The following is a 27,446-nucleotide window of genomic DNA, read 5'->3' on the forward strand; positions in this document are numbered from 1 at the left end:
GCAATGAAGACATTCTTCACATCTCTCTGGGGAGGATTGAACTGCCTCGCTAAGGAGGAGAAGAATCACAGGGTTTCTGGTTTTAAAGAGGATTCTGGGATAATGGCCCTGTTTCCCAATCAGCTGTGAAAAATAGGAGTAAGTCATGTGTCTGGTAAGCAGGTATCAGCAAGGGTCTGCAGGCTTCTTTAAGAGAAGCAAGGGAATCAATATTAAACATATTGAGAGTCATTAGAAAATCCCTGAGAGGAAATAACCTTCCTGCTCTTATCATTATCATTACCTATTTGGAAAAGTGCATAGAGCTCAGGCCATATTATGGTAAACACCCGACGGCGAGCTGAATGGCCTCCTGGCTCGGCACTGCCTGAGGAAATCAATCAAAGCTCAGGATTACATGAAACGTACATTATTCATAACATTATGGATAAACTCGTGCTTAATTTATCACCTACATGTTTACTTATCAATACATTTAATAATATTGAGCTACGAGGATAAAGCCTGTGCCGTGTTTCTGTGGGCTTCCTCCTGATTGTGTGTCTTTGGGCCCATAGAACATGTGGACTAAAGTCCTTCTGTAGTTGATCTCACTGAGGACATGCGCATCACAGTCACAACAAGAAGATCCACCTGCAGACCTCATGTCTGGGGGCCGCATGTCTGTGAGCCAATGGGAAGAGAGTATGGTCCCCACGCATTTTTGAAATGTTTTTTCAATCCATTCTTTTACTGTACAGAAAGCACTACTGTCACGCTGCCACTGACCATTACATAACTCCACTTGACCAGTTTGTTGAATAATTACATGTATAATTAACCTTCCAAACATAATACAGACTACAAAGTACAGACTGAGACAAAGGGAATCCATAAATGTGTAACACAAAAGCTAACAACAACTTTACAGACACATATATATACAAATACACACATACGTAAACAAATTACAGTAATTTAATTAATATATCTATGTATCAAAACTCAAACTATTTCAGACCATGTGTTTCTTTGCTTGCCAACAGTTTGACACCAGTATATATACTGTATGTTGTCATGTGATCTCCAGCTGCCTTATCTATTGGTACCAAATAAACAAAAGTCTAGGATTTAACAAGATAAAATCAAAGTGAGTTAAGAAGGTTAAAGGAACAAAACACATGCTTAGGAAAAAAAAAAACAACAAAAACTGGTGCTTTTGATTATATCAACCACACTTGAACAGAAGCTGAGTAGAGACATGTATTTGTAGAGTAAATTATTGGAGGGAATCACGAGTCCAGTCTGACCTTGAATTGTTAACAACTTTATTTTATGTCTTTGTTCTTTAAATCCAGGAAGCTACCCAAAGACTTGGTTTCAGAAAGGAGTTTATTTTGTGTGTCTGTGTAACTCATTGTGATGTTTGATCCACCGAGCACCGTACACAAGTTAAACCACTGACAGTAACTGTTTATTATGGTAATGCTGATAATGGTAAATTGTCAGACCACAGTTAGAGCTGACTCACTTCTTAATGACTCACTTGTGTTGCTGCCTCTGTAGTTGTGATGTACAGTAATCACCGCCTGAATCACTGCCGCATCAAAAACACTGGAACATTATGTAATGTGGCAGGATGGAAGCCATTTTGGTAAAAGATGCACAGCATGTCAAACAAGGACAGGATCAAAGGGGAACGGTTCACACAATTCAATCCTCAACAACACTGACGGAAAGACTCTGAACAGTTCATCCATTTAACACTAGAAGACAACAAGACCAGGTCAGAGCCTAGTCTATGACTGTTGTGGAACCACTGTAAACAACTACTTTCAATGGAAAGTAGCTAAAGCTCGAAAAAGTCCCCAAATGTTGCTAGAAGACGTAATACACTCATTAGCATGTTCATGATAGCACTGTGACGTATTCGCATCGGGCCTAGCCTCAGCCACTTTCAGCCCTTTATCTGTTTGCTTCTCTCCCACTCTCCGTGCTCACATACACATTCATTTAACACAGCTGAATTCTCAGTAAAGCTGTTCTCATTTACACGTTTTTCTATTTCTGTTCCTGTAGACAATGGCAGATTATGAAATAGTGACTAAGATACATGCTCAGCTCTAATCCTGATTTTATAACCACAGCATCGTCTGACAAAATCACCACACGTGAGCTGAAGACAGAAGCCGTGCTGTGATTTCAGCTGCATTTACTTGTAAAAGGATTAAGCTCATTCACGTCTGTGTCAGCTGCCATGTGGTCACCTGAACGAGACACAGAGGTGTGCGTGAGGAGGGAAACCGTCTAACAAACAAACAAGAAAACCCATGGTCTTCATCATGCCACTGTGCATTACTGCAAGGTGTTGCTGATATTTCGTCCACACACTCTGAGTGTACTGTATGTGTGAGAGTGGCCTTTAGCTGCTGATATCATTAGCTTGCCATGGCTCTAGTGGTACTGTTCCTTATCCAGAGGCAACATTCAGGTGCAAACGTGTGACAAAGCTAAATTCTACCCATAATGCCTTCAAATTTCATAGACCTCAGGGACCTTATTAATGCTATACTGACAGAGCACATTTTAAATCAAATGATTCCAAGCAAATCTTTAACATGCTGATGAAATTATCACGATGGACACAGTATTGCTAAACGTCCTTAGCACAGGTCTGCTAGGGCTGTTTTACTTTAGGTAGTATCAGAGTACTGGGCTCTGTAAGGCTGAAAGAATGGTTGGTGTCTGAGTGATCTGGGACCAGAGCTCTGTTGAGGAGGCCGATGACTGAGGAAGGAAAAGACAAAAAGTCGTTTCTGAACACTGGACTAAAAAGCAGTGGTTCACTGGCCTGGTTGAAAGGCTTCAAGTTGCATCAGATCCTGGGTGGTGTTTTTGGTGTTTTCAGAAGTTTGTCCTTAAAACTCGTTTGTCTGGGTCACTACTGGATGAAAGCCACTGAGATCTGAAGTTCTGTCAGTAGTATCACTGGAGGCTGAGGCTTCGTGATTAGAAGCACAAGTGGTCGAGGTTGTTATGTTCCAGGAGGCAAAGTTAGTTACAACTTACACAGCTTTTAACAAATCACGTGTGTGAGTCACCTTTCAGCACACAAAGAAGCAGCAAGAAGTTAGTGCCAAACTTACACAGAGAGTATCAGATTCTAACAATCAGATTCCTATGACATTTACGGAGCACATTCATGCTCCCCAGAGGATGACACCTTTACAATTCTGACACGCCACAAAACAACTCAGGAAAAAACTTCTTGTCGTTGGTGTGACTCTTTACAAATAACCAGCAGGCTCAGCTGGTTATACAGGGATTTATGTGGAAAAGGAATTAGTGTAACAACGCGTTCGAAGGTGGCCCAGTCCTAGCTGTTTGCTGAAGTGTTAAATGTGGATCAGATGATGGACAGTGAGTTAGGACGTAGGTCAGTGGTGATGAAAATATTGATGTTGCCTCTGGGTTGTAACTATTGATCCTGATATGGGATTGGCCCGACAGAGGGAGGACTGCACATTTGTTTTATGGTGTGACATGTTTTCTGTGTGGTCTGATTCTTCATGTCTCACAAGGTTTTGTTTTCGTTTGAGGTCTTAATCTTTGAGACAAAGATTTTATCTTGTTTCTATGTGAATAATTCTACTGTCAGAGTTAGTCTAGCCAAAGAATCCCAAAGTAAACCCACTAAGCATGAATGACCCATGTAGGACCACAGAGACCTTTATGGGTGTTACATACCATATTTCCAGCACCAAGCTAAACCTCCCCCTGGCCATCAGATCAATCGTGTCCTCCCTCTGAGTGCAAATCGTCATCAGGATCCATTAGATCTTTTGATCAGCAAGACCTGAAAACACATTACACAATCTAGGTCCTCTGTTTTCAGGACCATCTTTACGTCACATGGGCCTGAAAGCATTTGGAAGCCAACATGGTGTGGATGAACACATGATGTGGCCAAATGTTGCCACTGTGGATGTTACCACCAGTACAGAATACACAGCTTTAACCTCCATAATAATGGACTTTAGAGGACAGGGAAACATATGTACGTCTTCTTTTAATTGATTTTAGTTCAGCCTCCTACAGCACTCCTCCACCCCATTATTATTATTTGAGCAACTAAAACAGATGCGTGTTAATCCCTTTATTTTTAAGTGGTGCTTTTCTTCTCTAATTGATGGGATACAGTGTGCCAGAGTAAACACTGCCACCTCTGAGCCCCAGCTGAAGAGCACAGGTGTCCCTCAGGGATGACTGAGCTCTCCGCTTCTCTTATTACACAAATGAGTGTGTCAGCAGGAACCCCCATCACTACATCATAAACTTCTCCAAGGACACAGCAGTTTAAAGCTCACTGCACAGGGACAGAGATGCATCATCCTGCTTTACTACAGCAGAACAGTTTGTTAAACAGTGTGACACTTGTCAACTTATTGTAAATGTGAAGGAAATGCATGAAAAGGCATTTGATCCCAGGTTAATAGCTGACCATAGTCCAGCAATCATCCATGGCAATCATCAGGCTGTAGGGCAGCCTGATGATTGCAGAGTGAAAGCAGAGTTTATCCATATCACCCTCCCCTTCTATACCTGTCTAAATATACTAGGATTGTCCATCTGTAATGAATTTAGGCAGAAAAAAAACTAGTCTTTGCAATTGTAAAGCTGTAACCAGCCAACGTTAGGAATCTTTATTTAATGTAAAAAAATTAACAGTCTAAATCACAGGGGCCACTAGATCAACAGCATGTTCATCATAACTAAACTTACCCATTACTGAACAGTGGAAGCAATGTGACAAATAAGTAGGAAACATATTTATAATATATATACAGGGTCGTTGTCCATGGGCAGAGAAAATGATTTGGTCAGTCTGTTGCTGCCGTGCTCTGAAACACTGACCACAGTCTTACCAGTGTTTGGTATCTTTAAACTGCAGGCAGCGTCAGGGCTGTACATCCATGATCTTCCTCTTGCGGTAGTTGAGAACCAGACTGGAGGCAGTGAGCTGTGCGGCCTGACCCTTCTCCCAGCTCTGGAAACCGTTGAGTCCGCTCTGCCCGGACCTAAACAGACCTTTTTCCAAAGAGTCCAGACGCTCCACAAGCGCAGACGTGTCCTCGTTGTAGGCATTCTGGGAAGAGTCCATGGTCCGTCTGAACCGACCAATGAACGTCTGGACAAAACAGAATATGAAGAGCTTGATACCCATTAGGGTATTGCAGTGGAGGTATTTTAGGTTGACAGATTCTGGCAACGGTTTCAATCAGAGTGAAACACTTTGTGAACCAGCCGTGACCTTTGATATAAAATTTTAAGTTAAACTTCAGATATGTGTAATTTCATGTTACTTGCCTGTAGGCCAGAAAATCTTCAAAAAAAAAAAACTGATCTAAAAAAATATTGGAAAAAACATCAAAGGGTGTGTGTGTGTGTCCAGAACTGACCGCTGCTCTGTTACACTGACTTCTAACGTTTCACAAGTAAATACAGCTGATGTATAATCTATATAACACTGCAATCACATGAAATTCCTCATTTCCACCTTGATCTTTGTGCTTCTTTAGTCATAGACCAGTGCCTGTACTTCACAAGCTCAGTTTTCACTCACTCTTTGACTCTCGGTAGAGTCAAGACATCATATAAACACACAAGTTGAGGAAATGGGGGTGATATCCAAAATTATAGATTTTCTAATGAAGCCCATGTGCTGAAGAACAAACACAATAAACACATTTGTCCAATAAAGTATGTGAAAACCTGTGTAAAGCTATAAAGAAGTTTTATAGTCTGCAGCAACCCCCTGTTTATTATGAGTCAATCTGCCTGGCAACAAATGCAGCACACAACCCGTGTGCTGACATGTTCTCTGATCCGACTGCACCCCCTAGTTGTAATGTATGAAATAACACTGCACCGCAAAACTCAGATAATCTGTTATTTGGATTGAAATTCATAATCTAGTGCTGACGATGCAAAGTTGTTCGACTTCAATAAATTTAGGACATTTAACTAAGTAAATTTTAGGAAAAGCCAGAGTGACCAGAGCCATTCAGAGACATCATCTAAACCACAAATGTCTGTACAACATATCATTGTGGTTGCTGGACACCCAGACTTATTTTAAGAAACCTTATCACCAGCAGCCAAACCGGCTTCTTTCAAACAAAAGAAAGCTCAAAACCATTATGACCTACAGACACCAACTACTCAGGCAACAAAATGTACATCTGCTGACCTCATGGTCAGTAATAATGCCTTTCACACTTTTGCTGACAGATTAACCCACATTTAGCTGAGTGTGGCTATATTTAACATTTTATCCCATTTGTTTCCTATCTGGTGGAGAGCTTTAAATAGGACTCTAGACTCTAGATGTTATAATGGAGTCTATACTTTTAAAGAAAATCATGCTGAAGAATAATCATAAAATAATAATGTACTAAATGATTTTGAGCGTGTTGACCTCCAGATCAGATCCATATATATAACATGATATCGGTCGGAGTAATTCACCACTGATATCCTTTTCCCTTCCAAATCCCTACCAATGTGATTTAGATTTCTGACCAGTACACGATGACTAAATCTATTAGGAAAACTTGCATGCTGTGTTTTTGATGAGGGAAATAAATCTTTCTAAATAACATGTAATATGTGACACAAGGACCCATGATTTAAATATGTATTATTTGTTAACGGATGTCCAGCATAGACCTGGGTACTAACTTTTGTACCTTCTCACTTTAAACTAACCCCTCTGTGTTTTTGTGGTGCTGCTCACCTGCAGCAACGTCTGTGCAATTTCTGGGTTCTCTGGGCTTTCGAAGTGTAGCATCTGGGATCCCAGGCTATAGTAGTAGGGCCCCATCTTATGTAGGTCCACCACGTTGGGGTCGGCATTGAACACGGTCCTCCAGCCCTCTCTGTACACCTTAGGAAGCTCCACAGACAGCACCCTCCTCTTCCTCTCATACAGACCCTTGGACAACCACAGAGGCAGCTCCATCTTTGTTCCCTGAGATAAAAACAAACAAACTTCAGAGTTGGAGTAACAGTCAAGATCCCTGCACTCTGGGCTCCATACTGCAAGTATTACAGCAGGTATAGGTTTGAAGGCACTCTCTCATCTTACAGTGACGCAATGACGAAAAATTAATTTAGTTAAATAACTGAACAATAACAATATTCAAGTGCCCTAATAAGACATGACAGCGAGCCAGGATGTGACACACCAGGATCCTGACACTTAACTAGTTTCATTAATTCTAAAATCTTAATCTACCAGTGTTGTACCGTCAAGACAAGCAAGACCAGACGTGTTTGATCAGTTAAAGCTAAAAACAGACATAAGTTAGAACGACAGCAAAGTGGAAGTGATACTTCTCCTTATATCTCAGAGCACTCTTATGTTTTCCCTTCTGTTAATCGAGGAGTAGGGTTCTCTGTGTGAGATCCACAGTAAGTTAGAGAAGTCTGAGACAGTACAGTGAGGCAGGAAAATACAGGGTTCTGCACTGACAGTGAAGAGTGCCTTAGTCAGTTAATGATAAATATTTTTAAGATTACCACAGAACTTCAATAATTTTTTTAGAAATTTCTCCTCCTCTGTCTCCTTTGCACATCTGCTATGTGTACTGGCAGTTTCAGTGGATGCTGCTTTTCTTTTTTAGGTTCTGCTTGCCTATCTGTAAAAGTCCCAGCATGCCACTGTCTTTACCCTTCTAATGTTTTTCCTTCAGTGGAGACAGACTGTTTCCATAAAGTGCTATAATAAAGTATTTTCTGTTCGGTTTGGCCTATGAGTAACGTTATAAATATGCCGATTTTTAAAGTGAGTCGTGTTTTATCTTGAATAGTGTTTATAACATTTCTCCCCATACGTCCCTTCGCCAAAACGAGGTGGAAAGAATAAACATGAAAACACCGAAGAGAGTTTGGCGTAAGTTTCTTTACACATCAAAAAGACCTGGGTATATCCGGGTTACCTCTGAGTTTAGTCCTTGCAGACATTCGACGGACTGTTATCTTAAGATAAACACATTCACAACATTTTAAGTGATAAGTAAATACAGTTATTTACTACATTTACCGACCTCCGCTATGTCCTGCGTGTCAGTGGACTTCTCTAGGAATCCAAGTCGGGGGAAAGTGCACTCGGTCCGGATGGGTAGTCTCTCGTGAGAGAGCAAAATATCGTCCAGAGACAGGAAATTCTCCTCCATCCCGACTCCAGGTTGTACGGGAAGGTACGACTGTGTATCCATGTGTGCTTAAAGGAGACCAACAACAGCAACAAACAAATACGTTCTATGAAATATCGAGCCGAAACGCCTCCTGATGTGTGTTTTTTCCCTTCCTGTTTCCTATTTTGGCGCCAGGACATGTGGACCAATCAGAGCGCAGCTGAGAGGTCTCGGCCTAGACCAGAGCAATCGACTCTGATCGAACTGATTCACAAATAACGTACATCTGTCATCCAGACCTTTGTGATGTTTTTCTTCTGCTTTAAATAAAGATTTAGATCTTAAAGATTTAAAAACATTTTTTTAAATTCTGTAGTCGTTATTTTTAAAAGCTAAATCTGACATTTATGTAAATTTTAAGTTAATTTTTTTAATGTGTGTCATTAGGGAAATTTAATACTATACTGCAATCATTTTAGTGACAGTGAAATTAATCACAAATTTACCCCCCCCATAAAAAGTCAGGCGCAATTATTAATTTATCCATTAGGGGTCAGAATATTACCAAAAAATTTAATTCTAGTAAGAATGATAATAATAATAACAATTATTTTATTATTATTATTATTATTATTATTATTATTAGTAGTAGTAGTAGTAGTAGTAGTAGTAGTAGTAGTATTGTTGTTGGCATCATCAGTTGTGTTCTTTTACAGAAAATAGATAACAATGACAAGTTCTACAAACCAGTTCTGGATAGTCACCTTGAATTTCCATTCATTTAAAATGAAAAAGTAAGGGAAAGGAAATTAGAAAACTTCATGCTGCTCTTTTGCTCTGTGCTTCTCTCTGTTCATCAGCTGATAAATGTAAAATGACAGCTAGTTCATACTGTAATCATGTATTTTGCAATTTGTTAGAGTACCATCAGTTTACCATCAAAACAACAGGAAGAACGGTCAGTCATCTTGATTGATTGCACATAAAAGTCATCAGACATGTTAGTCGGCGCTCCCAAAAAGTAGGCAGCCATTCACATACTGGGAAAGTAAAATATATTTTCAATAAGCAAACCAGACGTGTCATCTCCAAAGGAGATCGTCCCCCTCTGTTAACTGTGGACCATGATACACTTCGTGTGTCACACAAATAAGCAATGAAGTTTGCAGTTATCATTCTCATTTGGCTTCTTATGGCCCAGTGTTCCTGTGTTATGCACCATAATGTTGGTCCCCATGCCTGAAGTTAACACTGCCCTCTGTCTCAAACCCTCCCTGTGTCATGGCCTTTATAAGGAACATGGATGATCTCAGCCCTAAAAGGATTGTAACACTTTATTTGAAGTAGTGCTCACGAGGTATCATAACTGTATTATGATCACAAGTGCATTTATATTAGATGTGATATAATAAGGGGAAAAAAAACTAGGATTGAGTACTCTCTGCTGAAAACAATTTCATACCACATTCAAACTCCACTAAAGCTGCATGGGACATCATCACATGATGGGCGCTGCAAATGGCAGCGAGAGGCAGCTGTTTAGCAAAATATGAAATTAAATTCTGAATATTTCTCTAAGTCATGTCACAAAGCTTGCTCTTGTTTACCAAAACTGTGTGGGATGCCTCATGAAGGACAGAAAAGCAAACAAGAAAAAAGATTTTAAAATGTAAACTTTTAACTCCTCTGTGTAGAGGTGTGACCATGTCCTGACACAAGGACTGCATTTGTTTACAGTGTCTCAGGTACTGTTGACAGCATATTTTTTTTATTGCAATTTTGTTTCTGAGTATTTTTACATGCTAAATGCAACTTTAATGTCTCTTTAACTTTAAATCTCCTTTTAGCTCAGCTTTGAGTTAGCTCCACTAACTCTTCATTGAACTATCTGTCTCTAAAGATTCTAAAGAGACTATGTTCACCAGCTAGTTACTGACTTTGTGCTTTTAAGTGCTGGGCAAGTAGTGTACAATGGGTTAACCACGTATATAAGTTTTCTTACTGAAACCAGGAGCCTGCTGTGGCTAGAAATAAGGTTGATGTTAGCAGCGAGAGTGAACCAAAACAAAAGTTGTGGCCTGTAAACCAAAAACTAAGCAGAAAGAAACTAAAAAGCACCACAGAGCTGAGGGAAACTGCAGTGGGTTAAGTGCAACTTTAATCTCTGGTTCTTCAGCTGCTAAATGCTCCATTATGTTTATCAGAGCTTTCTTTATTGGAAGGTTCATGAGACTAGAAATGCTGGTGGGAAAACAAAAACAATGAGCTAAAAGAGGCTAAATGCTCTATAGAGCTGAGGGGAAGTTCAGATTTGGGTAATTGTTTCCTGTTTGTTTATCACTATGAGTAAAAACCCTTTTAACATCACACTACTAAATAATGTGGATCAGAGCAGCTTCAAACTGACAGTGGTGCACACGTGTTTACAGGCCTTATAATGCCATGTAACGCACTTCAAGTAAAGTTTTATGAAAAGACTCTCATGACATGGACTGTGCTTTCTATTTTCAGGAAATAGAGATCCTCATGACGAGTGCAGTGTGTGAGTACAGAGCAGCCCATGTTGTGTAATTGTTTAACTCCCAACTTATCACGTTATAGGCTGATTTCCTGTCAGCTTCAGAGCACTACAGAAGCTTCTTTGGGAGTTGGCTGCATTCAGTTGTGTTAAATTTCGTGCTTCCTGGTATTAACACAGATAAAGGTGACCGAGAGCAATAAATCACAGCGATAACAGCGAGGGTCGACAACTTCACCTCACGTCCATATTTTAGTTTAGTGCAAAGGTATACTTCAAGAATTAGAATGGCACACTAATATGATATCCCCTTTTTATCCCCTGCACACACGCACACGGTTATACACACACAGTGTATTAGCTAAAGTACACCCCAAACAAAACATTGCAGATCCTGTAGCTTATTATGGGGCTCTGAAGTTGTCAGGAAGCTCCCAGCTCTGATCAGTGATTTCCTGCCAACATTCAAGACTTGGTTTGAAAATGATCCTGAAGACAAGGTTTCCACCAAAGCATCTTAGCAGTAAGTCCAACTCTTACACCAACTTACAACAGCGGAACAGAAGCCAAGGGAGTAAGAGCTGGGATCATTGTGTCCTTTTGTTGTGACTGGTTTTACATTATTTAAAATAAAGTGCAAATAGGAAATGTTTGAGGAAAAATCCACACTTGAAAAAAACAAAATGAAAGAGCAGTTTATCATGTCTCTGTGATGCATTTGTGGCTCTAATGTGATATTTGATATGTTCAGTCTTTTCAGCATACACTTGTTTATTTTCCCTACATAAATCATATTAATTCAACTTAGCTTCACTCCATATTTTTCTTGTGGTCACCCACACCCCCCATGCAGTGACGATACAGATACACAATCAGATGGAGACCACAGGGAGAACTGATCCACGGCTTTCTTGGGTTGGTGCCAGTGGAACTGCCTCCAGATCAGTGCAGGGAAAACCAAAGACCCAGGTCTTTTTGGGGGGGGCTTAGGACCTTTTTTGACACTGTGGTGGCACCAGCCATCTTCTGTGGAGTGGTCTGCAGCAGCATCTCAACAGCTGACATGAAGAACTTTGACAGACTGGTCAAGAAGGCCAGTTCTGTTCTGGGATACCCCCTCGACCCAGTGGAGGTGATGTATGAAGGACAGATACCGCAGGTCCTTCCTTCCTGCTGCTGTCAGACTTCAGAGCTGTTATGGCAGATAAGACTCATGGGTATTGTAGCGTTTAGAGGCATTCTCCTTGCCAAAAATAACAATAATTGGCTCTTATGTTAAAAAAGTAGTAAGACAGTTTCAAGCTTATTGCTTCCCTTCTCTGGGAACTGTCAGAGGATACTCTGAGGGTAAATGTAGTAAAATGACAAAATGAGATGGGATTACACACAGCCTGTTTACAGAGAGTGGATGCATCACACTGAAATAACTCATGGGATGTGCTGAACAGTGATGTATGAGGAAAAGATGATTCAAGGGTGGATTTTTCCCTTAAAGACCAACCATAGCTCAATGTCCCGTTAATATTCATTTATAATACACACCGTGCATCTATAGGCTGACAATTACCATCAGGATTAAGCTGTTTGATGAGAAGCCCAGTGCTTTTCTGTTGTGTCAGTTGTATCTGGGTCACAGAATGAAAAGTTAGAAATAGAGTCTGTCATCTAGCACAATTTATTCCACCATTTGTTTACAGTAGCTTTTTGTAAATGCAGTTTGTTTGTATGATTTGGTTTGTAGTAGTCTTCATAAATCAGCTCTGGCATTCTGAAGAGTGAGTAACACCCCACATGACTGGAATATTAAACAAATATTGTTAAATATGAACAAATGAGTAAATAAGCCCCGTTCAGTGGATCCACAGTGGGACTACAGAGTCCTTTTTCAGGTCTGAGTGGCTCACGTCTCCAGTCGCAGTTAACCAGACCTACTCTAGCAGAAACACGATGTGGGGAACCGACAGTAGCATGAATCTCACACATGCACAAACAGTCATATGCACAGGGACACACACACACACACACACACGCGCACACACACACACACCCTCACACTCAAGGCTCTCACTAGAAAATGACTAATCATGATCACATGAAAAATCTGGCAGATCTAAAAAGAAAGAACAGAGAGAGGTTACATGTAAAATTTACAATATGTCATGTCGCTTCTCTGTAGCTGTAAACATCAGCAAAGTAAAGGGAGGACTGCCAGTCGCACACACAGGGAACATGGACATCTAGACTGTAAACATTTCAATACATAGACACACACAGCACTGTCCCAGTCGGCCCTCTACACTGACCTTTCATGCTCTCTCAACCGCACACACACACACACACCCGCACACACACACACTCACACACTCACACAGTCACTAGGCTTCAGCAAAAGCTATTTTGTCACCGTTCCAAGCTCTCTCGAACACACACACGTAGTGTACATACACATACGGGATGAAGCCTGACACCAGAACATCCCAAATGCACATGTTACACAGTAGGAGCGTAAACAACATTTCTGGCCCCTTCGTCCCTCCCAGTCAGAGTACTCCTCTCCATCCCCAGTCCATCTTTAGATTCCCCCCTCTATTTTGTACATACAAGACAAGCTGACATCCAAGTTGTAATTTTTTTTTTTTTTTTTTTTTTTACGCTAACCCTCCCTGCCTGCCCAGGTGTGCAAAAACCAGATCTAACTTTTTGATGTTATTTTTTATGTGTCAAATTGCCGAGGAAGGACACAGAACTGAGGCAGGAACTATGAGAAAGAAGCACACCAGGACCGAGTCTTTTATGAAAGGATGTCACCGAGTTGGGGTCCTGTCGTGAAATGAGAGGCCCACCGAATATTGTACAAGACTGTTTCTCATAGCAAGCTTCTGCAACTCAGCAATCCTCCGTTTGTCGATGTCTTCCTCCTACTCATTCTCATCTTCTTATTTTTCTTCCTTTCCATCCTCTTCCCTCCTGCCCCTTCCCTGCTCTGTTTCCTCTCCTCTCCTCAGTTAAGGCCATGGGAGGGTTGGACACTAACGACTGACAGGCTTGGATCCAGATACAAGATGGAAGGCCAGCTGCTGGAGACCTGTAAGGACCTGAGCACCTCAGAGAGGCAACTGGCCACAGCTGAGTTGGAAGGGGAGTTGAGGCCTGATGAAGCCCTTTAAGGGACTCTGTTAGCCTGAACAGGGGAGGGGAAGGAAGGAAGGGGGGAGTTCATAAGCAGTCTTTTCAGCAGATGTAAAATGGTGGGCTCGGGAGGGGCCCTTTAATGTACAATGGTTTGACAGTCACGTTTCTTTTTTTGGTTCAGTTCATGAGGAATAATTATCTTGGTTAGGATGATGGATTCTGTCAGGATGAGCATGTGTTGATCGCTTTGATTGTTGCATGGGATTTGGTTGCGTCTGTGTCCAGATATCCATGGCAGGAACCACGAGATGTTCTGGAGACATAGAGGAAGAAGGGTGGTGGGGCAGAGACAGAGACAAACAGGGAGTCTTTTAGTTAAATATGATTTATTAAGTAACATATTAATGGATGAAAAATGGCTTTAGTGGCTTATATGACAATAATTTGTGTAATTTCATAGATGCATATATGGTGTATGGGTGAAAAATCCATTCAAATTGTTTTACTAATGTTTAGTATCTTTAACCCCAATATCACTCTAGGAATCAAATCTTTAGCTATGCTAGCAGCATAACTTTGTTTGGTAATGTCCGATGAGTCACCACTTTGGTATAGCATGAAATATCTCAAAACAGCTGGATTGCAATGAAATTTATTACAGACAGTCATGGTCCCCAGAGAATGAAGTCTGTGGATTTCCCAGTCCCCTGACCTTTTAATATTAGGTTAATATTTTGGGGTTTTAGTAAGACAGGAAATAAAAATCCACTGAACAACTACTGGATAAATTGTCATGACATTTTGATGAATCCTAATGACTCTGGTGATCCTCTGACTTTTTCCCTAGCACCACAACTAGGTCAAGATTTTCACTTATTCAGAGAAAGATGCCAACATTCACTGGCTCGATTACCACAAAACTTTGAAGGCATTCACGGTGCCCAGAGGATGTATCCTGACTTTTCCTCCAACACCATCAAGAGGTTGACATTTTTGGTTTTAAATGAAGTGTCTCAAGAACTATTGGATGAATAGCAGTGAAATTTTGTACAGACATTCATTCCACTCAGGATGAATCCTATAGAACCTCTGACTTTTAATCTAGTGAAATCCAGTAAAATTTTAATTTGTTCAACACTTTGTTTTATGAACCTACACCTGCAAAAATAATGATATTCCCATCAGAATTACTTAAATGTAAACACTGTAAACTACTTGCTTTACATCACCTTGTTAGCATCATCGTTGAGAACATGTCTGCATGCTAACTTTAGAGCTAGCATGGCTGTTAACTCTTAGTCTCTTCACAATACAGAACATGTCCTACTCTATGTTTTATGTTGAATTGTAGCTGGTTTTTCTGCTCTGTAAAGTTCTGTGTTTAGTAGCCTTTGAATGGTTTTGTACAAATAAAGACATTATCATTTCAATTTTTCATCATCAAAGTTTAAAAACTGTTTGGGTTCATTTATAAAACCATCATTTAGTCTAACAAAACCCAGGACACTTACATTGATACTGATGCTAATGCTAACAAGCAAAATATACATTTAAACATGCATAAAATGTTATCAAATTACAACAATTTCTGGTTATGTTTAAGGGCTTCCACAGTGTGTGTGTGTGTGTGTGTGTGTGTGTGTGTGTGTGTGCGTATGTGTGTGTGCCTGTGCTCACCTTGAACAGTATTCATAGTGGGCCTGGTGGTAAGTCAGTCAGATGGGTGTTCAGGGCAGGACCGATTGATCTCAAACCATGAGTCTATACAGCTGCAGATACACATAGACACACAGTTGGTTTGCACAACCACGAGTCTATACACTACAGCTGAAAAAACAGAGGACACTTAGCACAAATATTTGAGCTATGCAGGTTGAACATTCACAGTTGACTAATAAGATAAAAATACAGTCTGCAAATTAATAATTAAAGGGAGACGCTAAGATATCAACTGGATGATACAGTAGTCTTAAATAGATTCAGTACGACAGAGGATGGTTGCTGAAGTAACATGTAGGCATGTTGGAAGGCCTCCTTATACACCCACAGCAGTAGAACATACACAAAATGCATCATATAAATGAGACCCAGAGGGAAAAATAGCAGCAGTGTTACGGCACGCTCACACAAGGATTATTTTAAAACTTCTAACACATTCACACTGTCACTGTGTTTTAAAGAAGCATTTGTGTCTTTGAGTGGTAGAGGAAGAAGACAAATTACTTAAGTTAAAGTAGCACATGTGATGTATAATATTTCTCTATGAAACGTAGTGAAGTATAAAGAGGCACAATAAAAACATTCAGACCTGTTTTTCTGAAAACACAGAGGTTAATGTCATTATAAAACATTCTGACTGTATCACAGAAGAATGGCCCAAAACCAAAGTGTTTCAGAGCTTTGAATTTAAGTAATTCACTCAAGTGAGTCTACTGCTTTCCAAAAATCCAGAAACATTATTATTTTTAAATTAAATGCAATCAACAATATCAAAGACCACTCGTGTATTTGGGATTACTCATGATGGTGAATTGACGCTTGAATGTGAGCAGATTTATATTACATGTATTCAATTATCTTTCAGCATTTTGTAATTTAATTTAACCTCTGTAACCTGATTACTGACTGCAGGCTGCAAAGAAAATTGAACAAAGGCATATTGGCAGATAATGCAAGACAGACCATGAACCACATGCACCAATCAATATGGCATTTCATATTTTGGTTAATACTTGTCTCCAGAGTATGTGCAGCATAATTGGTGGAATTCTACTGTTTAGGTTTTGAGGTACATATTTTTGGTATTTGTGGCACCACCTGTGGGTCAATCTCAAAATGCTTTGGTGGGCCTATTCCCAAACACGGATTGAAAATATCTACTAAGTTTTATGATGACTGGACAAACTGTTAATGGGTTATGGCCAATTTCCTGCCAAGCCCCGCCCTTGGCAACATTTTTTGATCGATGGCAGCCATGTTTTTGGACTACAGGTCTGCAGACAGAAACATCATTTTAATGAAAGAGGTCATAGAGAGAATGGTCAGACTGGCTGGAGCTGACAGAAAGGCTATGGTAACTCTGATAACCGCTCTTTCCAACTGGCCATCCACCGTTCACCATCTTCTAATAACTACTTCCAGCAGGATAATGCTCCATGTAACAGAGCAAACAGGGGGGCCTAACAAGTAATAGTATGGTGTTTCTAATAAAGTGCTTGGTGAGTGTGGATTCACCAGATTCAAGACTTTTGAGAAGGAGTAGCAGCTATCAGTCATCTCCAGCCTGCTCCCATGTCTTTATGCCAATTATCCCAAGCTATCACAGTGGATGTGACAGTGATATATTGATGTTTAGAAATGCTACACACAGCACCTTTGTGATCCAGTGATATAATATGTATAATATCTAAATCAAAGGCAACAACTACTGTCCATCTTATCTTATCCAGAAAGTGGATTTAATTAGAAGAAGTGCAAAATTATATAACTGGCAATGATTCAAATCTCTCTATGCGTGTGTGTGTAGTTGTATGGCCACAGACTCTGAGATTTAGTTTTTTGGAGAGAGGACTTTTTTGAAAAGTGAGGACATTTTTGCCGGTAATCAATTTCTGACTCACCTTAAAGGGCTGTTTGAGGGTTAGGACTTGGTTTCAGGCTTCTGGTTAGAATAAGGTTTAGGTTAGGATAAGGGACTGGGGATTACATGATGTCAGTGAGTGTCCTCACAAAGATGGAAGTACAAACGTGTGCTTGTGTGTGTCGTTGTGTGTCACCTTTTGTGGTAGATGCAGAGGCACGGCAGTCTGGCTATGGTGTCCCCTTGCTGCAGTTCCTCTAGACAGATCACACACTCACCAGCATCCCTCGCCAACACATCATCTAAGGTGGCAGGCACACACACACACACACACACACACAAAGACAGAACGGATATCAGTATGTACCAAAAACAGTGACAGTTTCAGACTCCGACAGCATATCAAACACAGCGGAGAGCAGTCGGCAGAGCAGGTCGGTGAATTACACACAGCAGACAAAATGGTTAGTTCCCCCTTCTACCAAGGAAAATACACAAGGAGGATTTTCAGGATGAATTATGAAACTCAAGCCTGTTTCCAGTGTGAAGAAACAACAGTGTCCATCACATGGAAATTCAACACTGAATATTCTTGTTTCCACCCATATATTTACAATAATGAACACAGGCTCTTAAAAGGTCATGAATGGTCTACACGCTGTGGGACTCTGGAAAGTAAATATATAGTTTGCTCTTCATAAGCTCTTTAACTTTTAGTCAAACATTATCAAGGCTGCACTGGGAAGAAAGGAGAACTAAATAAAGCAATATAGAAATTTCATGTTACTCTACTGCACAGCAAATCGATTGCACTGAGTTTTATCCACATGCACGTTCACTTTTAAAAACTGACAACACTTTATTTTCATTGCTTCTCCTTTATAACAAGCTTATTGTACTGATAAAGGTTATTTTAAGAAGCAAATATGCTTGGTGCCTTAAAGAAAGGCACCAAGAAACGAGCAATAAACATTGAAATCACCGTATTAAAAACAGTTAAAATTATGCAAAACTGGTGATGAAAGATCACAGTTGCCAGTTGTCATAGTAACTCAAAATCCTTTCCAGTGTGCATATCTTTTTGAGGACGGTTACTATAACAAGAAAAACAGATTTGTGTGTTTTGCCAATAATTCTGGTGCTGAGTTTAATGAAACTTGCAATGGTTTCCTTTTGACAAAGTTCTGAGAGAAAACTGATAGATAACTACTTTCAATATTTACCCAGTGAAAGCAGTATAATTCTAGTGTAGTATACTTAAACGAAACTCAAAATCCTGTACTCCAAGTTGTATTTAAAGCTGCATTCACTTTTTTGGCCACTTGATGGCAGCAGAAACATACTGTAAACACATGAACATGTTAGCAAACAATTGCCTATTTACACATCCAACCAACTTGGAGCAGGATAATTATCCCATTCGCAGCGTTTCATGCTTCTGGCCCCTGATGAATTTAAAGTGTGTGTGTTCACACTCCTGTTATCTCTGGTTTGATCTCCACCAACTCTCTTTATTTGCTAAATACTCCACTGTGATCACCAACTAAGTCACTAGCCTTGCCTGTCCGCTGTTTGGAGCTAAATAAGTTGTAAGTTTATGCCTGTTGCAATCAATAGTGACACCAGTGAGAGCTACGACGGTGAATCAAATGTTAAATTTGCAGACCGTGAAACCAAAACATGAGCTGAGAGACACTAAAAAGCACAGAGGAGTTGAGGAGAACTGAAGAGCGGAATGATAAGGACCCAGGAGTAACCCCTTCTCATTACACACAGTCAATCAATCAATTATTTATATAAATATTGACAAATAAATATTCACAGTAAACCATTGTTGTGCTGAAAAATGATTCCTTTTGTATCCTTTGGATGTAAAAATATATCCATTTATCTATATATACCATGGATGGATGGATGGATGGATGGATGAATAGATAGAATATGGGGCAGATAAGGAGAGGGGGTAGACTATGAGATGGAGACAGAAGACATGTGCTTTGACTGCAAATCAGCTTAGTTCCTCAACAAACTCCCCTAACCCAGCTCTCCTCCTCCCTCCCTCCCTCCCTTCCTCCTTCCCCCGTTCTCTATATCTCTCTCCTCGCCTGACCCCCCTCCGGTCTTCCATTGTTCATTGTAGCACATCCTTCCATCCCTCCATCCTCTGTTACCCTCCTGAAAACACCCTGCATCTCTCCTTCAGAGTGCTCTGGGTTAAATCACAGGAATCTACATACACTGTCTGATAACAGTACTCCTCCTCCTCCTCCTCCTCCTCAGCATACAAATCCAACCAGGAAACACTCAGATTAATCAGCTCCCCAAAAGTCTGCATAGTTAAAGTGACATGATTTTGACGGGGAGTGCAGAGTGTATTAAATATGAAGTCAACATCTGATCCAAGCTTCAATAATCAAGCTAAGAGGGTTGTTCATTCTTGTGTCCTTCACCTGTAAAATGCTTAAAAAATGAGGTCATCTGGATAAAGTTGGTGCCCTAACTCGTCACAGACCTGCCTCGGCCAAAACTCTCCACATAGATAGCAGCTGGTACAAAACGCAGCTGCGAGGCTTTTAACTGGATCAGATAGGAGCGTATAGCTCCTGCTCTAGCTAACCTCCATTGACTCGCACTGAATTTTACAGCTGATTATAAGATTTAGTGTTAATTTAAAAAGCCTTTCATGATCTTACAGCTATGTTATAAACCAGCATTTGACCTGAAATCCGTTTTGCTGGAGCTGCAACTAGGTCATTGCAGTACAGAAGGTAGTAACAGACTAAAAGTTTAGTTTCTTCAGTGCTAATGGGCTGAAGAAGCTAGCATTCTGAATTCTTCAAATTAAATGAAAAAAAAAAAACCCATTTCATTTATGTGTTGTCTTTAGGTCTGCACACAGTGTTTTCTGATCTAGTTGGTAATTTGGTTCACCCTCTGGAGGCCATGAACCTAATCAGTAAGATTCAGAGTAATCTGCCAGATTTCTTTTTTATTGGGTAATAGAAATTTTGGGCCTCTGAAGGTGCTTGAAGACAGATCAGGGGTTCACCAAAGTCATTGGGGTTTATCCTCAGGTGAAAAAGCAGTAGAACATAACATGAAAATCCTGTATGATATAAACATAAACTATACCAACACAAATATCATGACATATGAACTCTGTAACAAATTAGAGTGTGATCAGAGCACGAGGAAACGGGATGTGAGACGACTGTATCTGCTCTCGGGTTGTGCAGACTCTCCCAGGTCTCTGAATCATTAGCTGTCTTCTCACCTGCCCCTGTTTCCCTCTTGACTTTCAGCTGTCTCTCCCAGTTGCTGGCTTGCCAACAGACATTTGGCATCTAACGCCATCACATCAGTTATGAGCTGGAAGACTTGCTTCTTGCCTCTCTGAATCACAGCACTAAATTCCCTCTTTCTTGTCTCTTTTTGTGTCCTCCGGTGACCTGAGCTGCAAGAGTCAAACTGCACAAACTGCCTCGCTCTTTTACTTTCTCTCACACTCACTCTTTTGTTTTTTGTGTGTCTCCATACCACCCTCCTGACTTCTATGTCTGTATTTGGCCCCTCTCTCCCTCTCCATGAGAGGGGCTATATTTAGTAGGAGGCATTAAAATATCATCATGCAAAGTCGAAGCCCAGAAAAGATCCAGTGCTCAGCTCATGTGGCCTCTGTGTGCTACCTATAACCCTCACCTGCTCCAACACTGCTCCATGCCATACCTTACACAACCAAGGTGTGTGTGAAGGGCTGGGCAGAGAGTAACAGACAAATCAGAAACGGAAATCCCTCATTTCCAAACGTGTTCAGACTCTTCACTCAGTACTTTGTGGAAGCTCTTTTTGATTATTCTTTCTTTCCTCAGCTCACCTTCGGCACGGTATTACCCAGGTGATGAGCAGTGCCTGGTCTTCGCCAAACATGGTGTTTGGAGTTCTGCCCAAAGAGTTCAATTTTTGTCTTATCAGACCAGAGGATCTTTTTCTTCAGTCTCTCAGAGCCCTTTAAATTCTGTTTGGCAAACTCCAAGCAGGCTGTCATATGCCTTTTACTCAAAGTGACTTACGTGAAGCCACTCTACCATAAATGCCTGATTGATGGAGTGCTGCTGGGATGGTCACCTCCCTGACCGAGGCCCTTCTTGCCCAGTTACGCCCAGTTTGATCAGATAACCAGCTACAGGAAGGGTCCTGTTGGATCCAAACTTCTTCCACCTCACAATCATTGAGGTCACTGTGCTCCTGGGAACACTCAGAGCTTTAGAAATGGTTTTCTACCTTTGCCCTGATCTTTGTCTCATCACAGTTTTATCACAGAGGTCTACAGAGAGTTCCTTGGACTCCATGGCTTGGTTTTTGTCTGATATAAATAAATATGACATTTGATTTTTAGAAAGCTTGAAAAAAGTCTAACATCCTCCAACGTGACCCCCTCTGTTTGGTAAATATCTCTATCTGATGACATCATCCCAGCATTATCGGCATTATTTTCTCAGACCTGACAAATCTCCCACCTGAGCCAGAGAAGATATTATACAACTATTATGATTATACTTCTTATGACTTGTAGATTTTATTGGTGGAGTGTCCCTTTAATGCAACAATGACCAGTAGTAATACAGTTGTGTAGACAGGAGGACAGAGAGTGAGGGTCAAAAAGTAATATCAAGTATGTCAAAATTCATCGGTTCATGGGTTCAAATATGACAAGAACAGCACTGTGATGCTTTAACATATTGTATTACAAAAGCGTTAGCATGTCCAGCAGACGTGCTGTATGCTTTCAGATAATTTGGTGCTAATGATTACATGTTGAGAAAAAAGACTACAAGGATAAAATCACAAAGTCAGTGCAGTCCTTTAAGGGTCTGATTATATTCCTGCATCCATTGTACACGCTGACGTGCAACAGTCTGCAGGCCCACATGATTGACAATAGACGCCTGAGCATGCTGGGAAATGAGATAAGCTACAGCTCGGCCTGTTCCGTGGGTCTCAGAAATCCAAGAGAACAGAGGGAATGAGGGACAAGGAGAGGGAGGTAAAAAAAGACAGAGAGAAATTACAGAGAGATTACACAGCGGGAACCGAGGCGGTCAGACAGACAGACTCACAGAGGAAAGAGGGACAGAGGGACAGAGGGAGAATGAGAGAGAGTAATTTGCTGGAAATAAAGAGTGACAAGACAGGCAGAGCTGGAGAAAAAAACAGGAGGAATTATGGGAGTCTTTCTCCTTTTACCCTCTCTCCTCTCATCCGTTATCAGCCATCAGGGTGCTCCATCACTCTTGATCCCATCTTCCTTCAGACAGTTTCACTCTCCTCTCTCTGTCTCTGTCATTCAATCTTTTTTTTTCCACTCAGCCTGAATTTAGCTGCTGGCTTGAAACTTACATTATTTTTTACAGCCCTGGCCTTGTGGGCCTAGCTGACTGCTATTTGTGGAGCTGCAAAATTACCTCCCCGCTCTCCCTCCCCCTCACAACTTTACATCATTTAGTCTGTGTGGTTACATTATCGTCACCATCAGGAACACAACACTGCTGTCCACACCACACACACACACACACACACGCACACGCACACACACACACACACACACACACACACACACACACACACACGCACACACACACAAACACGGACTCCGTGTGAGGTGACCTTCAGGTTTCAGATCAGATGCACATGTACACAGTCTCGAGTCAAACATGTAGCTGTCAATCAGTGAGTTGCTAGGGGCGATGCATAGACATGGCTGCTGTCATCATGTGTCTCCACACAACCAGGAGTGGCAGCCCAGGCCATAATTAAAATAGCTCGCTCAAGGAAATAAATAGTGGACTGGAAGGTAGACAGTGAGTCTGTATTATTATTATTATTATTATTATTATTATTGTTATTATTATTCAGATAAACAATAAACATGAATGACATTAGAATTTCTCGGGGCAAGTCAACAACAGCTCGCAGCATCCCTCCAGGTCCTGTTAGTGGTGTGACTATTTGGCTTTTAGAAAGACTGGAATCTGGATATTTTTTTTTTTTATGATAAATCTGGATGGGTTTTTGTGTGTAACTTATCTTAACAGAAACTTTGCTTCTTTACAAGAAAACTGATGCTGTTTCTTTAAATACACATGTCAGATCATACAACACTCCTGGTATAATGGTGGCGGTGTAAGCAGTAGCTTGGAGCACAGTAGCCAGTGATCTATCAGGGACCCACTACAGCTAACAGCAAGGATCATTCCCCCCTAAACATGAAACACACCGAGTAACAGGTAAGTGGTGAGAGTGGGGCAGCATGGAGAGACACTGAGGGATGAGCTAACAGAGCAGCTAACATGGAGCTGCACTACACAGACAATCAATAAGACAAAATAAAAGACCCTGACATGCCTGGGTCTCACAGTCCCATGCTGTAACACACTTTTTCTCATCACACGGAGGCCCAGTGAGACCGAGCTGAGCACCGATCGTCAACGTTATTGATTTGTATGATGACACACTAAACGAAAGTTGAAGAAGGTGGTTTATGTTCTAAAACTGAGCCGAGACTTTTGGCAGGTAATATGTGTTAAAAGCAGAAGGGTCAGCATATTAAAGTTCCTTCTTCTCCTTTTTCTTGGCAGCAATCCCATTTGATTAATTTGTAAAATTCTAATGAATAAAAGTTAAAAGGTTAGAGAGATGCAAGAGCCATAAATTCTTATCTGGAATATGCAAAGATTTGCTTAGTAAAGTTAACTGTGCAGCAGTGTTAAGACACCGGGACACCAGCACAGAAGTGCCTCGTGTTGATTTTGTCCTTATATTTGCTCTAATTGCAGGTTGAGGTTTAATGTTATTTCCACATGTGCCAGATGTACACACAGGGAAATGAAACGCCGTTCCACATGGACCTTAGTGCAACATAGAACAGACATACAAACTCCACACAGTCTTAAGGGCAGTTTTACATTAGCAGCAGCAACTTGGGTGTAAACATGATCCTTCTGCTGGACAGCAATGGTTCCATCATTTCAGCTGTGAGTTAGCTCATCCAGCTCAGTGACTGTGTACAGAAGGTCGACGTTTCAATGAAACATCAACGGGACAATACCTGTCACTGCTAATGATAACAATCCAGCTCTTTTATTTGTTTCAAGGAATCAGTAAAATTCATCATTTCCTGTGAGTCTTTTTCATCTTGTGCTAAAGAGAAGACGTCTTCACCGTCTCTCTATTCCATTAGCTCAGAAACCTCTAAAGAAAAGCCTTGGGTTCAGGCATAAACACTAAATGAATACGACATATTTCAGTAGATTATTCCACTGATTAATGCACTTGATAAGCGCAGTAATCTTTGACATAATGCCAACCCTGGTAAACAGCCGGCTCTGAAGCTTTGTGCTAATTTCTTTCATGTACAGAGAAGCTGAAACATGATGCTGGTGTTTTCTGTCCAAGGTTAACAGGTCATCTACTACTACACAGTGACATTTCAACACCTCAACACTTTAACCATGAAACAGGTTTTTGCTACTTTTACTTAAGTAAAAGCTGTTTATGCTCATTCTACCTCTGATATTTATTAATCAGGAAATGTGTCAGAACTGTTCAAAGGTTGCTTTCACACCTGTACTCCTTTTTTTGTTGTTGTTTTGTTGTTGTTTTCAATACGTGGTTACATTTTTGTTCTGGTCCATTTCTAGTTCACTCTTTACAAATAAAACCAAGAGCTGTGGACTTTAATCAGATTGTTGCATGAGCTCACTGAGGAAAATTTGGACAGACACCAAATACTTAAAAAAAAAAACCCAGTAACATCTTATGAAACAAGAGACGTTACATGTTTTACCAAGTGCTGATTGTCATTAGGGATCTTAGCAGCCTCAGCTTGTATTTTCAGAACCGGTTGACTGAACACATCAGGTTGTGTTATGAATTTTTATGATTTTCCTCTGTCCCCTCATTCATATTGATCGTGTTTTGGAAGAACTAGCTCGACAACCCGCGTCAGTCTGTAGAGCCACCCATCTTGTCATGAATATTTATCAGTGCAGCAGCAGAAGCAGGAGACTTGGCACAATATTGGGACGACCAATAAATATGACCAGAGCCAGAGCCAAGATCGATTCATTATTTAGCACACCACTGAGCCTGGATTCTCCTTATGAATACCACATCTAGCCTCCTGCCATATAAAGAAAGCATAACTACACAGACGGTGATCCTTACCATTATAGGAGAGGCGAGGCTTGCTTAGACACATGATGAAGTGAACCTCCATCTCATTGGACGCCACTGACTTGGAGCAGACAGGACACTTGAATCCTAGGAAGAACAGTAGGGAACACGTGAGTGAAAAAAATCTAATACGTACACATACCTCTGAAATAAGTATCATCAGGATGTGTATTTATACAGCAGCTTCAACCCTGTAAAAGCTAAAGGACATTTCTTCAGATGTCTTTCCATAAAAGAAAAGGAAAAAAAAAAATGTGTTTCAGTTTTATATGATGAGACTCATTTTTCTTTTAAGGTGATGATCTAAAGTCTAGGAGCTTTGATGGTAAATTACCCATCAGCACACCACTTAAGTGTTGCTGTTTTTCTTCAGGGCCCCTGGATCCCATTTAATAACAAACCATAACAAACTGGGTTGTGGAAACTGTGCCATATCTTCCTGTGAGTTACAGCACAGTCTCTAACACAGTGTCCACACGCGTCCATTTCAAATGCTGAAACGTTATCTAACGTTATTTAATGCCAGGGATGTTTTACATTTCTTTATTGTGTCCATCACTGACTTTATAGACAGGTCCATCCTTGTCCAAACAGATAAAACATCCATTGTGAATCAAAAATCAAAAACAGCCAGTGCTAGATGTGGTTTGAGACATTAAATCATTTCACACATTTTTCTCATTTTCCCAGGATTGGGAGAAACCTACTGAGCCGGTAAGAACTGTAGCTGCAGCATTTCTTACAAGCTAACGTTAAGTAAAGCGGGAGCTACGTTTTGCTAAAGGTCAGCACAGTGATTTGAAATGAACACAGGTAATATAATGTTAACACAGGAAAAAGCCACAGTGACGGAGAACTGCTTTTTAATGGGAATACCTGCCCCTCAGTGTGTGTGTGTGTGTGTGTGCGTGTGTGTTATTAGCTGGGTAGTTGGGTTGTGCTGTACATCGCCATGTGTTCATGTATATAATAGTTATAAGAGCTGATGGGTAAGTGTGATATGGCCTGTGGCACTGGGCTGAATTGAGGATCACGACTCCAGATGGGAAGCACACCAGCTTTTTGGATCCAACCGAGGCCAAAGATTTCACCTCTAACAAGCTGCTGTCCAAGAACACCTGAACTCTTACACAGGTTTATGAAGATGTCTGACTTTCAGGGTCCCCACAGAGGAGCTGGACTGGCCCTGAGCTAATGATGGTGGTGACATTATACAACAGTTTTCTATATTCACAAGCATTTAATCTTAATGCTCCTCCTTAAGTCTGTTGCTTTGTCCAGCCCATGTCACTTCATGCTTCCTTTCTGTTTAAACTGTTTGGTCACCTTGTCACATTGCATGTGATACAGCCTGATACTGTTATTTTACATTAACAAACATAACAAAGCATTCTGAGCAGATCATGTTCCACGATAACCGAGAACTTAAGCTCATACTGTTCTCTGTTGTTGCTGATTTGAGGCTGCATGTTTTCACTATATGGTGTGTGGCTCCACTACTTCTCCAAGCAGACTTCAAATAAACTTCGGTAATTACAATACGACTTCATATGTACTAAACGTACAGACCTGTCTTTCATACTTCACAGCATCTGTCATTTCCACCATGACAAATACTTTTACATTTTAAATGTTGGCTCATTTGCTGTAATGTGTTTTTAAAAACATCCATCTGTGCATGTTTGCTCCTCTCACACACTGTCACTCACACCACGCCTCTTGGTTGTTTCATAATGTTGTAGCTGTCTCAGTAGTCCTCTGCTGTGCTGTTTGGATGGAAACCACAAGGCTGAACTACATCAGTTCA

The 27,446-nt window shown here is 40.7% G+C and overlaps 2 protein-coding genes across 2 annotated transcripts in view; both read right to left on the bottom strand.

Moving 5' to 3' along the window:
* Positions 1-4,643: 4,643 nt before the first annotated feature.
* On the bottom strand, positions 4,644-8,354 carry gins3 (GINS complex subunit 3). The gene is made up of 3 exons (XM_041038627.1): positions 8,088-8,354; positions 6,776-7,009; positions 4,644-5,167 (listed from the first exon to the last, which is right to left on the bottom strand). Exons 1-3 carry the CDS (start codon positions 8,256-8,258, stop codon positions 4,937-4,939), a joined length of 636 nt encoding a protein of 211 aa, XP_040894561.1. The 5' UTR covers positions 8,259-8,354; the 3' UTR covers positions 4,644-4,936.
* Positions 8,355-12,360: 4,006 nt separating this feature from the next.
* Positions 12,361-27,446, bottom strand: part of znrf1 (zinc and ring finger 1) — a 51,816-nt gene continuing 36,730 nt past the window's right edge. The window contains exons 2-5 of the mRNA XM_041039294.1: positions 25,631-25,726; positions 17,604-17,709; positions 15,505-15,596; positions 12,361-14,140 (exon numbers count right to left, since the gene is read on the bottom strand). Coding sequence (XP_040895228.1) covers positions 15,539-15,596; positions 17,604-17,709; positions 25,631-25,726 — 260 coding nt within the window. The 3' untranslated portion in view covers positions 12,361-14,140; positions 15,505-15,538. The remainder of the gene's footprint in view (positions 14,141-15,504; positions 15,597-17,603; positions 17,710-25,630; positions 25,727-27,446) is intronic.

This window comes from Toxotes jaculatrix, chromosome 5 (genome assembly GCF_017976425.1).
Source record: "Toxotes jaculatrix isolate fToxJac2 chromosome 5, fToxJac2.pri, whole genome shotgun sequence".
NCBI lineage: Eukaryota > Metazoa > Chordata > Actinopteri > Toxotidae > Toxotes > Toxotes jaculatrix.